The sequence below is a fragment of the Enhydra lutris genome, unplaced genomic scaffold (assembly GCF_002288905.1).
Source record: "Enhydra lutris kenyoni isolate GAN:26980312 unplaced genomic scaffold, ASM228890v2 scaffoldscaffold40, whole genome shotgun sequence".
Taxonomy (NCBI): domain Eukaryota; kingdom Metazoa; phylum Chordata; class Mammalia; order Carnivora; family Mustelidae; genus Enhydra; species Enhydra lutris.
In genome coordinates, this window is record NW_019154124.1 from 7,066,594 (window position 1) to 7,080,979 (window position 14,386).

General features: G+C 38.1%; 1 protein-coding gene across 2 annotated transcripts in view; it reads left to right on the top strand.

Annotated features, from left to right (window-relative positions):
* The window catches only part of LOC111155289 (putative homeodomain transcription factor 2), a 93,839-nt gene that overhangs the window by 49,132 nt on the left and 30,321 nt on the right, over positions 1-14,386 (top strand). For both annotated transcript variants that reach the window (XM_022515428.1, XM_022515427.1), the window contains 3 exons: positions 776-941; positions 1,852-2,016; positions 12,804-12,990. In XM_022515428.1, the coding sequence (XP_022371136.1) occupies positions 776-941; positions 1,852-2,016; positions 12,804-12,990 (518 nt within the window). The remainder of the gene's footprint in view (positions 1-775; positions 942-1,851; positions 2,017-12,803; positions 12,991-14,386) is intronic.

Here is a 14,386-nt window from a genome sequence, read left to right on the forward strand (position 1 = left end):
GTGGGAGAAAGACCTTTCTAACTACCTCTATTAATCCGTGAAAAAGATTCTGATTGGTCCTGCTAGGGTTACATGCCCATTTCATTATTAATTTCTGTGCCCACAATTAAGACCCTGGTAAGACTAGATTACACATCTGTCCCTAAAGTGGGAGAAATAAGACGATTTGATTGACAGATAAAGGAGGCAAGCTCCCAAAAGATAGAGAGACGTAAGGTCGGTCTGGAAAGTATAAAGGATGCTGAGCAAGCAAAAACAAGATCTCTTCTTCCTGTGGCAGTCTTAGCATTGGTGAGTGTTTACTCGTTTCCCTGAAGAATTTACCCAAGTAAAGTTATGTTGTTATTTCTGAGCAGATAAATCTCTATTTGAAAAGAAGCTCTTTATAGCCTTATTACACACCTATCATAGATTTCCTTGTTTGTAAAACAAAGCAATTAAGTGCACTTGAGGTTAGTGGTTCTTTTGATTGTCTGTGATCTTATCAGGAATGCCCTTGGATTCATATGCAGCTGGTTTTCATTGCAGCATAAAAATGTGTGCTTTAGAGACTGTGTTGGATGTTATCTTGTTCCAGGAGTTTATTACCGAATACTGTGGTTAGCCAGTGGCAAACAAAAAAAATAGTCTGAAAGAGCTTGTCTGCAGTAATGTTTTTAACTAATTTAAATTTAGAAAAGTAATCTGGAAGAAGCAATGTTAATACAGTTTTTAACGTTTTGAAGAGGTGACTGTCAGATCTATAATTAAACATATTTTCTTTCCCTCTTTGTAGTTGCTGCAGTAGTGTTATTCTGTTCCGCTTCTAGCCCACATAGCATACCTCTGACGGAAGTGATTGGGCCAATATGGCTGATGCTGCTCCTGGGAACAGTGCACTGCCAGATTGTGTCAACAAGAACACCAAAACCCCCTCTCAGTGCAGGGGGTAAAAGAAGAAGGTACTCTTTTAAAAGCAACCTTTTTGTGGATTTGTGTAATTTGAATCTAGGATTGTTCTTGACTTGAAGAAAATGTTATCTGATAAAGTCACTCTTCCAAATAGACCAGGAAGCTTAGCTACCAAATGATTTAGTTTATGTGTTTGCTTCAAGGCCATTATGAGACCACATACCTGTTTTTGTTTTCTTTCCTAAAGCTCATTTACAAGGCACTTGATATTGTAGGGAATATATTAGCTGGAATTGCTGATAATTCCCTCTACTTACAAAATCTTGTACTTACAAGATACTTCAGCAAAACAATAGCCAGGAAAAAATTCAGCTAAATTCTGTTTATTAAATACTATTCAAAGTTGTTTAATATTGTCTCTTAAGTAAGCGTAGGAAGTCTCTCTGGCCACTCAGCACAATGGAGTTCTGTTTAAGGGTCTTTGGAGCAATTCCTCCTTTGAATATGGTTGCTAAGAGATTGCGACATTTGCAGTTTGGGGATGTTGAGATTTAAGCCCTTCTCCTTGTGAAAAGATAATACCGACACTTAGATAAATAGCATTGTTGATCAGTTAGATTGTAATTCTTTCTGTCTAAATTTTTTTCTTTCTTCTTCTGCAGATAAGTGGCATTCAAATAGGGAAGAAATGCTTTGTAAAAATCTGTCCAATGATATCATTACAACCTCATGTTCACTCACCTGTCAGTGTGAACAAGGAACAATAACCCAACATTTATAGAAGTTGCTCTTGAATATGTACCTTAATGTTGGCGTTAACTTTTCTCCAGTTAATAACTGAATTTTATTGTGTTTTAAAGTTCCTGTCTTTATGTTTGGTCACAATTTTGAATGTGCTACCAACAGAGTGGTTGTTAACATTTTAAAGCCACCTTCTGCTCTTAATCTCTTCTGATCAAGGAAATTAAGAAAAGCAGCCCATTTGGAAGTCCATAGGGAAGGAGATGGTTCTAGCACCACAGATAACACACAGGAGGGAGCAGCTCAGAGCCACGGTACCAGCACCTCTTACAGTGTGGGCGCTGTCTTCCGAGATCTCTGGCACGCCGCTTTCTTTTTATCAGGGTTTGTATTTATTCAAGGCTTTATATGGTGTAGAGATGCACTGTCCCTTTTCTGGCACTTCAGTCTTAGGTAATATAATATTAATGACTTTAGCTATGACATTCCCATTATGGATTTTGTTTTGATAAATTATAATGCTATATATAGATAATGGAATAATAGAGACCATAAAGTTTACTTTGGGATCTGTGTAAATATACCTGTGTGAGCATGAGTGTATATACATCAAAGTATATCTAGTTGGGATTTCTTGATTTTTATTTATTTTGTGATTTCTCAAGTACCACCTTACTTCTATTAAATTGAGTATTCTGTTTTTATCGGCACTATAGGTCAAATTGGGCTTTTTGTATAGTTTGTATCACAGTAAACATTTACCAAATAGGAAAATGTAATTATGGCAAACTGCAAAAATAAACCTAACTCAGTCTTGTATTATTATTTTGAAAAGTTAATGCAGAACATTTCAGAGTTATTTTATTAGTTTACATAGACATGTAATAAATGTAAAAAATATTAAGATGGTATGGTCAAACTACTGAGTATACGGAGTAAACTGAGTAGAACGATAAAAGTTGCTAAGTTAGGGCGCCTGGGTGGCTCAGTGGGTTAAGCCTCTGCCTTCGGCTCAGGTCATGATCTCAGGGTCCTGGGATCGAGGCCCGCATCGGGCTCTCTGCTCAGCAGGGAGCCTGCTTCCTCCTCTCTCTCTGCCTGCCTCTCTGCCTACTTGTGATCTCTGTCAAATAAATAAATAAAATCTTTAAAAAAAAAAGTTGCTAAGTTAATAAGTCAAGAAAAGGGATACTGCACATAACTATTTTGAACACTTTTGCTAACTCCTCTCCTAATTATTTCATCCCGTTGTGATTGTGCTTTTATGATCAAGTTTGTCATGCATTGGAAAATTAAGCAGTTGTATCCTGGGGTATTTTCATTGCTTGTAATTTTGAGGGTAATTGCACAAAAACCTAATAGTTTGAAATAACGTGGCATTAAATTGGATCCCCTGACTATTCCAACCACCTCTTCTTCATCCAGAAAACATTTACGTTTTGTTTTATTTTGTTGTGTTTTGTTTTGAATTTGAATTGCATTCTTTCTGGTTTTTTTTCTTTTAATAAATAGCTCTCTTTTCTGACAGTAGGATGTGATAATTTTATCTCTGCAAAATCAGTGTCTTACACACATAACGCAAGACTTTCTGATGAGATGAGCAGTTATAAAATAAATAGCACAGTGACTGTGTTTTGCTTTGGGGGAATCATTTAGTTGTTTTGGTTGTCTTCTGTTACATAGCATTCAAAATGCCCCTAGATCAGTAGGTTTTAGTGCCTTTGGATTTCTGCTGTGTTTCTTTAGTCAAATGATTCACACTTCAATTTTCTTCCTTTGGGCTATAGAATGACCTTGACTACCAGTCATTGATAATGTGATGGCTAAATCCCCTTGGATTTATTCTCTCTAAAGTGACAACTTTATAATCTAAATGTTTTTTAAAGTTGTACTATTTTCAGCTGTTTCATTTGGAACTGGTTTGCTAGCATATGAATGAGAATGTTTTAAATATTAGGTACAAAAAGATCTTAAGAAAAATGTTAATTTTGGAAGTTCTAAATCGAGTTCTGAAATCTTGATGATGTCTTGTTCTTTAAAGTTTTGATAAGTTAGAAAGGCCTTAAACTGGAAGATCAGCTAAGACTTAAAATTGTTTCTGGTGATAATAAATTGAAAAGCTGGGTACTTCCATTAAGGTATCTGAATTAGCATCACCGATGCGAAAATAAATGTATAGCCCCTCAAATGTCTAAGCTTTGTGTATAGTGTCTTTTGGTTTTCTAGATGTTAGGATGAAAACTACTATTTTTACATCCTGTGTTTATAAGTTGGAAAGGCTCTATTTATAATTTCTAAGTACATTTCATTCTTAAGATAAAACTATTTTTTTAAACAAGACATATTTCTCATTTGAAAAAAAAATAGTATTTATGTAAAAGAACTCTATGAAACTGAGAAAACAAAGCCAAAGAAAATATCAGTTTACAAAGATGTAGAAATCAACCATATTTCCTGAGTATTTAGTGCTTTAGTTTTAAAGAATTATAGTCTTAAATTAGCATAATTATAATATCTACTAAAAAGATTGAGTAGGAAGAATTATATCTAGATAGTGTATGTCTTCAGCGTAATACCTATTTTGGAATTCAGATACTGGTTTTTTTTTAACGTGTCCTTTAAGATTAATTTCACCATCACAATATCACTGAAAAACAGTCAATATAAATTGACTTAGGGCGCCTGGGTGGCTCAGTGGTTAAAGCCTCTGTCTTCGGCTCAGGTCATGGTCCCGGGGTCCTGGGATCGAGCCTCACATCGGTCTCTCTGCTCAGCAGGGAGCCTTCCTCTCTCTCTCTCTCTCTCTCTCTGCCTGCCTCTCTGCCTGCTTGTGATCTGTCTGTCAAATAAATAAAAATCTTTAAAAAATATATATATATATAAAGTGACTTGGCAGATTAGAGACATAGGCCAGAGTAAAACCAGGCCACATGTTAACTCACATGCCTAACTGACCTAGCCTTTATTTATTTATTTTTTTTTTAAAGACTGGCAGTTATTTGGTGTGGGGGAGTTGTTTTTAAAAGATTTGTTTATTTTTTGTGGGGGGGAGTGGAGGGGCAGAGGGGGAGAGAGTCTCATTTAAGCGGACTCTGTGCTGAGTGCAGAGGGCTAGATCCCATAACCCTAAGGTCATGACTTGAGCGGAAACCAAGAGTTGGACACTTAACCAACTGCGCCACCCAGGTGCCCCCTGACCGACCTACCTTAAATATTGCTGTCCCATTTAACCTCCATATTGAATGTTTTTAACACTTAAATGAATGTTAAAGATTTAATAAATTGGCTTTCTTCCCATAATAGAGCATACTATATAATGTAAGAGTGGTATGTAGTCCCACCATAAATTTTTGGTACAGGGATTAAAAATTTGGTTTTTAGTGACTGCAGTTTAAATAGCTCAGTCATTTAAACAGTAAACTAGGTGAAGTCTGTCTCCCATAGACAAGGATGAAGACCATGTAAATGTCCGTATATCCCAGATTTTTAAAAATAACCTATGCCACAACTAGATAACTCATTAACGTTGCTGTAGCCACTCTGTTTTAAAATTGGACTAGTTCTAGAACAGTTATGGGTACCATACATAAATCTGGTACGTAATACATAATTTGGTGCATACCTCTCAAACTTAGGTGTTGTAGAGGATACATAGGGAAACATACAGACTCATAAGTCTTTGAAAGTCTTTGTTAGCGTATCTTCAAGAGGTATGCATAGCTGCACACAGCTGTGATGGTAATATGTAGGCTCCTGTGTCATTTTTTTATATCTGAGATTGTATGCATTCTGTTACTCTAGCCCCCCGCTCCCTTATAGAAATGAGAGCAGGACTAGAAATTTCATACCATCTTTTAGAACAAGAGTTATTTGCTACTGTTAACTTTCCCTATAACCACTCTCTAATGTCCTTTAGAGCTGGAAGGATGATCTTCAGTTGGCTCTATTGATACACCCCTGAGTATTTTCTAGAGCGCCAGTAAATACTCTCAGCTTCTTTCCCTGATGAGGTTTTTCAAATAGAAACATACTGGTTTTCCTGTTTGATACAATACATTTGAGATTTCATAAGCTAGTAAATTCTTTAAAAGTTGTATTAACTCTTCAGTTAAAGTTTTCAATGTTGAAAAACACATCCAGTTTTATGATTTATTTATGGTGCAGGTTGTACATTTATTTGCATTTTTTCAGACAAGACCAAAATCATCATCCATCTCACAAAGGAACTACACTAATTAGACTACTTAAGTTTCTAAAAGTCATTTCCTCCTATGTGTATTTGCGACATAGAGCTATCCTTCCTGAATGGCAAGCATAATACTTTAAAGAAAATTCTACACAGGTCATGCCAAAGATTAATGCAGTAGGCGAGTTACAGAATTAGCTCTGAAGTTATAAAACATGGCAAGCCTTAACCATGGTAGTGGAATTGCACATTGTTTCTTTGCAAATGCTTTTTGTTCAAAATCCAGTGCAGGAAATACTTCTTCTATCATAGAATAAGTAAGATCACTGTAGATTTGTATGTCTCCTGTTTTCAAGGCAGTACTAACCTCACTGCCCACGTGCCTGTGACTCATGGTGTTTGGGTTGATCTAAGCAAAAATTGTTAACTCTGCTTTTACTAAATGAGTGTATTACATGCATTCAGTGTAGCTGTCAAAAGGTAGATTTTTTTGTGGATAATACTAAGAAGTACCATTTTTTTCTACACTGCAGTGTTTTAATTCCTGACACCAGCTTCTCTCTACCCTGTTTTTAATTTAATTTTATTTCATTTATTTTTTTAAACAGCCCAGTACAGGGCTTGAACTCATGACCCTGAGATCAAGACCTGAGCTGAAATTAAGAGCTCAGGATGGATGTCTGACTGAGCCTCCCAGGCGCCCTCTTCCCTGTTTTTTATTTTTGATAGAGAATGATGATTTAGAAGTATATGCTTATTTTAAAACCAAAATGCTCTTCACCTTGCTTTAATTTACTTTTGTACATTTTTAAAAGTTGATTTAAATGAAGTAGCTTCCCTTTAAAAAATGGTCTAAGTAGAATTTTACAATATTAGTATTTTAAGTAAATCTCTCAGTCCCACTGCCTTTCCATAGTATCTTTATGCTCTAAAACAAGGGAATGGGTAATTAAACATCTGAGTCTTGGTAACCTATGTTCCTTTTGAGAAATAAATATTATTCTGTGAGGTTCTTAATTTCAACTGTTAATGTCACTATGAGCGAAGCAGCACTAGACATCACCCAGAGCAGTCATGGGCTTTAACCCTCTTTACCTACATTAATTGGAATTTAGCTCTCCCAGCTCTTTGTCCTTTCAGCATTTTCCCTATGCTCAAATCCAGAATGTCCTAATCGGATACAAATCAGTTGTACTTTTGAAAAGATATGATTTTATTTTTAAACAATTTCAAACTTACAGAAAAGTTGAGAGAGCAGTGCAAAGAACTTCCACATGTCTTTCACTCAGAGACCCCACTTAAATTCTGCTGATTGTCCCTATTAATAGCCTTGTTCCTTCTCCAGAAGCTCTAATCTGGGATCATGCGCTGCACACAGTGGTCATTTCTCTCTAGTCTCCTTCATTCTGGAGCAGACATCAGCCTTTACTCAAGTTACATGGTTTTCACATTTTTGAAGACTACAAGGTAGTCACTTTGCACAAAGTCCCTTAATTTGGGTTTATGCCCCTGGTGGGGATCAGACTCCCTAGTGACTTGTGAGTCCAGAATGTGCTTATCTCTTCCCAACTCCTAGGCCCACATTATCAGTTGGTAGTTGAAATTGGCCATAGTGGGATTATTTACACCATGGAAATCAGGGAACACCACAGACAAGGAAGGACTTTTTACCTCTGGAGAGCTAGTTGTTTAAGAATTAGCAGCGTAATACTGAGTTAGTAGTGTGATGTTTCTTCATGAAACCCAAGTTATGCAAATTTGGCCGGAATATCATAGAAGTAATACTTCTTCTCATTGCATCCTGTCAGGTGGCAAACAACATAAAATTTGTCCCCTTACTGGTATTTACATTAATCACTTGATTAATGTAATATCTGCCAGATTTCTCCATTGTAAATTTGTTTTTCCCTTTATAATCAACAAATGTCCTGTGTGGAGACACAGTAAGATTATAAAAAATAACTCATTCCTCATCCCACCTTCACCTTCTAGTGTTAACATGCATTGATGATTATTACCAGAATTATTGCTATGATGGTTGCCAAGTGGTGATTTTTTTTCTAACTCCGTCATTCCTTCTGTATTTATTGTCATTTTTCTGTAAGGATAAGCTTTCCCCTATTTATTTACTCATGGATTTCTATTTTATTCAATTTATTAATGTCATTATTCATTTTGATGATCAGATTGGCCTAAATTGGCCAATGGAACCCTTTGAGCAGTTTGTCTTTTTTGATATGTCCCTTTCATTCTTTGATCACTTTCTTTCTTTCTAGGGCTGCACAATGTTTTAGGTTCAGTTTATCCTTCCTCTGCCTCAGCCCTGGAGTCAGTCATTTCTTTGAGGAGGGTGGTAGAAAGAGAGCAAGGTAGAGAGCGAGAGTGCCAGAAGTGCTTATGGCTGTTGCGGTGTTACTACCTTTAGACCTTGGGGCTAGGGCTAGGAAGGGTGTGTGTGTGTGTGTGTGTGTTCCTCTACATTTATATTTACCTCTGTATTTAGATGTATTATAAGCCATGGATTTGCAATGATAGCTCCAGTTCAAATACAGTACCTCAAAGTTCATTTGATCTTGTCCTTGTATCTTCCTTCTCTATCACTGAAAAACCCGGTTCCCGTTTGTCCTCCGTATTGATTCAGTTAATTCTGGATGTAGCCCCTTCCCAACCCCATCAGGCTGCGCCTGACACCTTGCCTAAACTTGTCTTCGAAGCAGGCGCCATTCTTGGCAGCGGCTGGGTTGCCCCTGCCGTGCTGTGGCCGCGGTTCTCCTGCGAGAGGTATTACTACCAGCTACAGCCAAGCTGCCTCAATTTGTATTTTGAGCTACTTTGTAAACTCCGAGAGTGGTATGTATATTTAGTATTTTCTTTGTCCTTGCAGCTTGGTTTGCAACTTAGGTGCATTTTCTTGAGAAAAATCAGCAAGCTGCCAACTTACTGTTCACACCTGAGAGTGTCCTGTGTGCTTCGAGGAGATAGTGAGGAAAGAAACAACCCAGAGGAGACTGCAAGTAGGCAGAGATAAAGGGAGGAGGGGAGATAGCTGAAAGGTGTGTGCAGTGGGTACTACTAGTGCTTACCAGTCTTGACCGGGTCCTGGTAAAGAAGGTGCACATTCCCCTCACAAAATCCCTGAAGCAGGACTTCCTACTGATTCCATGCCCTTTTCACAGGGCCCTTATCTTTTTGCCCTCTAGGGTTCTGGTTCACTCTGCAAGTTTTCAGCCACTTTTTCTACTCTGACTACTGGCCTCCAGGGAATGTTTTAGATTTTTTTTTTTTTTTTTGTCAGAGAGAGAGAGAGGGAGAGAGAGCAAGCACAGGCAGACAGAATGGCAGGCAGAGGCAGAGGGAGAAGCAGGCTCCCTGCCGAGCAAGGAGCCCGATGTGGGACTCGATCCCAGGACGCTGGGATCATGACCTGAGCCGAAGGCAGCTGCTTAACCAACTGAGCCACCCAGGCGTCCCCCAGGGAATGTTTTAAACTGCCTAGTAATCTAACAGGTTTCCTAAGCCCCTGAGGTCCAGCATTTCTGTCCTTGCTCCAAAATATGTTTCTCCTCTTGCCTATCCCCATTAATTGTTCTACCAACTTTCCAGTCTTCTTTTCCCTTGTTCACCTCCTTTCCCCCGTTTTTCCAGTCCAGTGTAATTTCCAAGAAACTTCACAGATACCTTTCCAGTGCCCGCCTTCTCTGTCTTACTTCTCACTTCTTTGGGATATCAGGAACTTTACCTCCCTTGGTCTTTTTCTACATCTGCATGTTGCACAATGTTCAAGCCCAGTGTAATTTCCAGGAAACTTCATAGATACCTTTCCAGCACACAACTTCTCTCTCTTTTTTTTTTAATAAATTCTTTTTTTTTTTAAGATTTTATTTATTTATTTGACAAAGAATGAGAGATCACAAGCAGGCAGAGAGGCAGGCAGAGGCGGGGGTGGGGGAGCAGGCCCCCTGCTGAGCAGAGAGCCAGATGCCGGCTCGATCCTAGGACCCTGAGATCATGACCCGAGCTGAAGGCAGAGGTTTATCCCACTGAGCCACCCAGGTGCCCCAACGCCTTCTCTGTCTTTTGAGTTTCTCACATTTTTAAGATATTAGGATCTTTACCTCCCTTGGTCTTTTTCTACACCTACACATTGCACAAAGTAATGGGGATAATTAGTAGCTGGTGTTTTTATCACTTTTTTTTTTTTAAGATTTTATTTATTTATTTGACAGAGATCACAAGCAGGCAGAGAGGCAGGCAGAGAGAGAGGAGGAAGCAGGCTCCCTGCTGAGCAGAGAGCCCAATGCGGGGCTTCATCCCAGGACTCTTGAGACCATGACCTGAGCCGAAGGCAGCGGCTTAACCCACTGAGCCACCCAGGCGCCCCCTATCACTTTTTATTTTATTTTATTGTTTTTATTTCTTTTATTACAGAGAAAAGGTACAAGTTTTCTCTGTACCTTTTATTTTCTGTTTTTGCCCTTCCTCCTCTTTAATCCATTTTCCTCCTTCCTTCTACCACTGTTTTTCTTTTTTAAGATTTTATTTATTTATTTGTTTGACAGTGAGAAACAGCAAGAGAGGGAACACAAGCAGGGGGACAGGAGAGGGAGAAGTAGGCCTCGGGCTGAGCTGGGAGCCCGATTTGGGGCTTGATCCCAGGTCCTGGGATTATGACCTGAGCTGAAGGCAGATGCTTAACGACTGAGCCACCCAGGCGCAACTCCCTCTGCTACTTTTAAGTGGTCTTTGTTCTGTGGCTCTTTCCCTTGGTCTTGCCATGTCTCTTAGGGTCATATAGAAAGAAAAGGGTCAGAAGACAGGACTTCTGAACCTTGGAACTCTGTTGGGATGTGTTCTGAATTATCAGAAAGCATCAGAGCTCTGTGAACCATGTAGGAAGTGAGGTCTGTCTGTCTCCTTTAGTAACCTTGCAGAAGGTCAGAAGGGAGGGGGTCTGTTTGTATAAAACAAAAACTTTCTAGGCTTTGATGAGTGTGTGAAGAAGAAATCCTATCAGGGACTATCCCCAGGAGTGGGCAGTTGGAGGTGGTACAGAGAATATAATTAACCTCATGGTCAGAAGGTCTGTATTCTAGTGCTAGCTATGCCTCTAAGTGGTTGTGGGACCTTACATTAGTTGCTTAGACCTCTTTATATTTCTGATCCATTGTTTCCAAAATGAACATTTAAAATAGGTGAGGTCTAAGGTCCTATACAGTTCTAAAAGATTCCAGTAGGACTGAGTAACTCTAGCGTTAAAGGTAATTCTTTTGTATGTTTTTTTTTTTTTTTTTTTTAAGATTATTTATTTATTTATTTCCGAGAGTGAGAGCACTCGCAAGCATGGGTGGGGAGAGAGGCAGAGGGAGAGAGCAGCAGACTACCCTCTGAGCAGGGACTTCCCCCCCATCCCGCCCACCACCACCCGAACTCTGGCTCATCCCAGGACCCTGGGATCATGACCTGAGCCAAAGTCAGACACTTAACAAACTGAGAGCCACTCAGGTGTCCCTCTTTTCTGCGTTTTGAAACTTTTGTTTTTTTTGACTTGTATGAAGGCAATATACTAATTTTTTTTTTCTTGCAAAATGGGTACTCTGCAGAAAATTCAAGGGGATTTATTTAAGTTAAATGCAATTGCTTTTCAATAAATTTCATGATAAACTTAATCTGCATTGAGCACATTTTAATTTTGTGTGGGGCTTAAACTGTATTTCTACTAACCATTTCTTTTGGATAGCTATTCTTTCACCCACTGTAGTCTCTGAAGAAGATCCCTCAAGCTTTAGCCTATTAATCAAAATGTCTTATTTATTACTTTCCATGTTGTATTTTGTATATTGAAAAAATTAAGTTCCTATAAATGAAGAATGTCATTTGTAGCCTTTTAGGTAATTAATGGCTACATGATAGTACTATTTTTTCAGGACTATTTCAGTGGGTGAAAGAAGTTACTTCTTTATTTTTTTGGTTTTCTTCATTTCTACTTCTTCCATTATTTAGAAACTTGTATTATAAAATTTTCCTTTTCTTTCATATTTTTATGTTAGGGTAGGTCCTATGGCTCCTTTGTACACTAAAATGAGTTTATCAGATATTTATATATATATACTAAAAGTACTTGGGTAAATGGAAGTGTTAAAACCAAGTTAAACCACTAACTGCAAATTAATCTAATAATTATAGAAACTGTTTTATTTTTTTAAAGATTTTTATTTATTTATTTGACAGACAGATCACAAGTAGGCAGGGAGGCAGGCAGAGAAAGAGGAAGGGAAGCAGGCTCCCTACCCGGCAAAGAGCGCGACACAGGGCTCAATCCCAGGACCCTGAGCTGAAGGCAGAGGCCTTAACCCACTGAGCCACCCAGGTGCCCCAGAAACAGTGTTTTAAATAAAACTTTACAGTACATTGTTAACCATAATAAAACTGGCAAAATTTTGATCATAGATTTTGCACAAAGACCAAGTGATTTTGACCAAGAGTCGTTTGGTAAGTTAGGGCATGTCTCTTAGAATTGCTATTTGTTAAGACTTAAAAACCTATCAGGTAAGCTGAATGAGGACATTGATTTATAATTATTGATTTATTTTATATGATAAGTATTATATTTCTTTTTTTTTTAAGATTTTTTTATTTATTCATTTGACAGAGATCACAAGTGGGCAGAGAGGCAGGCAGAGAGAGAGGGGGGAAGCAGGCTTCCCACTGAGCAGAGAGCCCAATGCGGGGCTCGATCCCAGTACCCTGAGATCATGACCCGAGCTGAAGACAGAGGCTCAACCCACTGAGCCACTCAGGCACCCCATAAGTATTATATTTCTAAGTTACTTATTATAAAAAAATAAGGTAGCCATTAAAATTCTGAGAAATAACTACTAGATTTATAACTACCAGATTTAATTATTAACAGATCATAATTTCTCTCAGTAACGCATCTAAAATAAGCAAGTCCACATAACATGCTTTTGCAATTTTTTCTTTTTAGATCAAAGAAAGCAAAGAATTCAATTGATAAATCAACGGAGACTGACAATGGCTATGTATCCCTTGAAGGGAAAAAGACTGTTAAAAGCAGTGAAGAGGGAATCCAAAGCCATGAACCTCCGTGTGAAACTGTTCGACCAGAAGAGGCAGCCTGGCACCCAGGAACACTGAGGAACATTCCCAGCAAAGTAAGTGTGATTTTTAAAATGGTTTGCTTGTATTAAGGAGGGCACGTATTGCATGGAGCACTGTATGTTATATGCAAACAATGAATCTTAGAACACTGTATCAAAAACAAATGATGTACTGTATGGTGACTAACATAATAAAAGAACTAAAAAGATAAATAAAACAGGTTTGAACACACCAAAAAGATTAAAATAAAAATAAAAGTTTGCTTGTATGATTTTACATCAATGAATGGAAAGTGACTTAGACATTGGAATCACCTTTGAATTCTGTATTTGCTCCAGAATTTATTCTGTGAGCCATTACACATCACACTGATAAAATTGGAAATCAAATAAATGATTTACATGAATAAATTTGATTTCCAGTGTAACATGGCATCTTCTGAATTGATTGATGCTCCAATTTTTCCAAAATGCTAAGGCACTTTATAATTTATAGTTGATGTTTGTTGAACCTTGTCTTCTCGTTCCTCATTTGTGTTTGTGTGCGAATTTGTTTTAATGGAACATCTACATTACTTTAGAAACTGAACTAGAAATCTGTCCTTTCATTCTTATTCCCCATAAGAAGATACTACCTTGTTTTTTCCTACCTTCATTACCTTTGTGGTCAACACATTTGTTTTTAATACGGAAAAAAAAATCTTATTGAGGATATAGTTAAGAATAACAACTATTTGTTTACTTTTCCAAAATAGTAAAGAAATCCTGCATTTATTTATTTTTTTTTAAAGATTTTTATTTATTTATTTGACAGAGAGAGATCACAAGCAGGCAGAGAGGCAGGCAGAGAGAGGAAGGGAAGCAGGCTCCTTGCTGAGCAGAGAGCCCGATGCGGGGCTCGATCCCAGGACCCCGGGATCATGACCTGAGCTGAAGGCAGAGACTTAACCCACTGAGCCACCTAGGTGCCCCAGTCCTGCATTTATTGTAACAAAGCCTAATGCAGTATCATCTCTGTCTTGGTTTCACTGAATTTTTTGGGTTAAATAGTTTTTTCTTTTAAAAAAAACTTACAGTAAATTGGGGTGCCTGGGTGGCTCACTGGGTTAAGCCTCTGCCTTTGGCTCGGGTCATGATCTCAGGGTCCTGGGATTGAGCCCCGTGTCGGGCTCTCTGCTCAGCAGGGGGCCTGCTTTCCCCTGCCCCTCTGCCTACTTGTGATGTCTCTGTCTGTCAAATAAATAAATAAAATCTTTAAAAAAAAAAAAAACTTACAGTAAAAAAAATTATGAACAAATTAAAAATGTTTCTGTTAACATGTAGAAATGTGAGCATGAACATTTGTGTTGATTTTTCAATTTTGAGTTAAGTATGTGCAAACTACTTGGCAATACATGTGTTTTCATTACCAGTAGTTATACAATTAATAGCATGGGGCTGCAGTGAAATA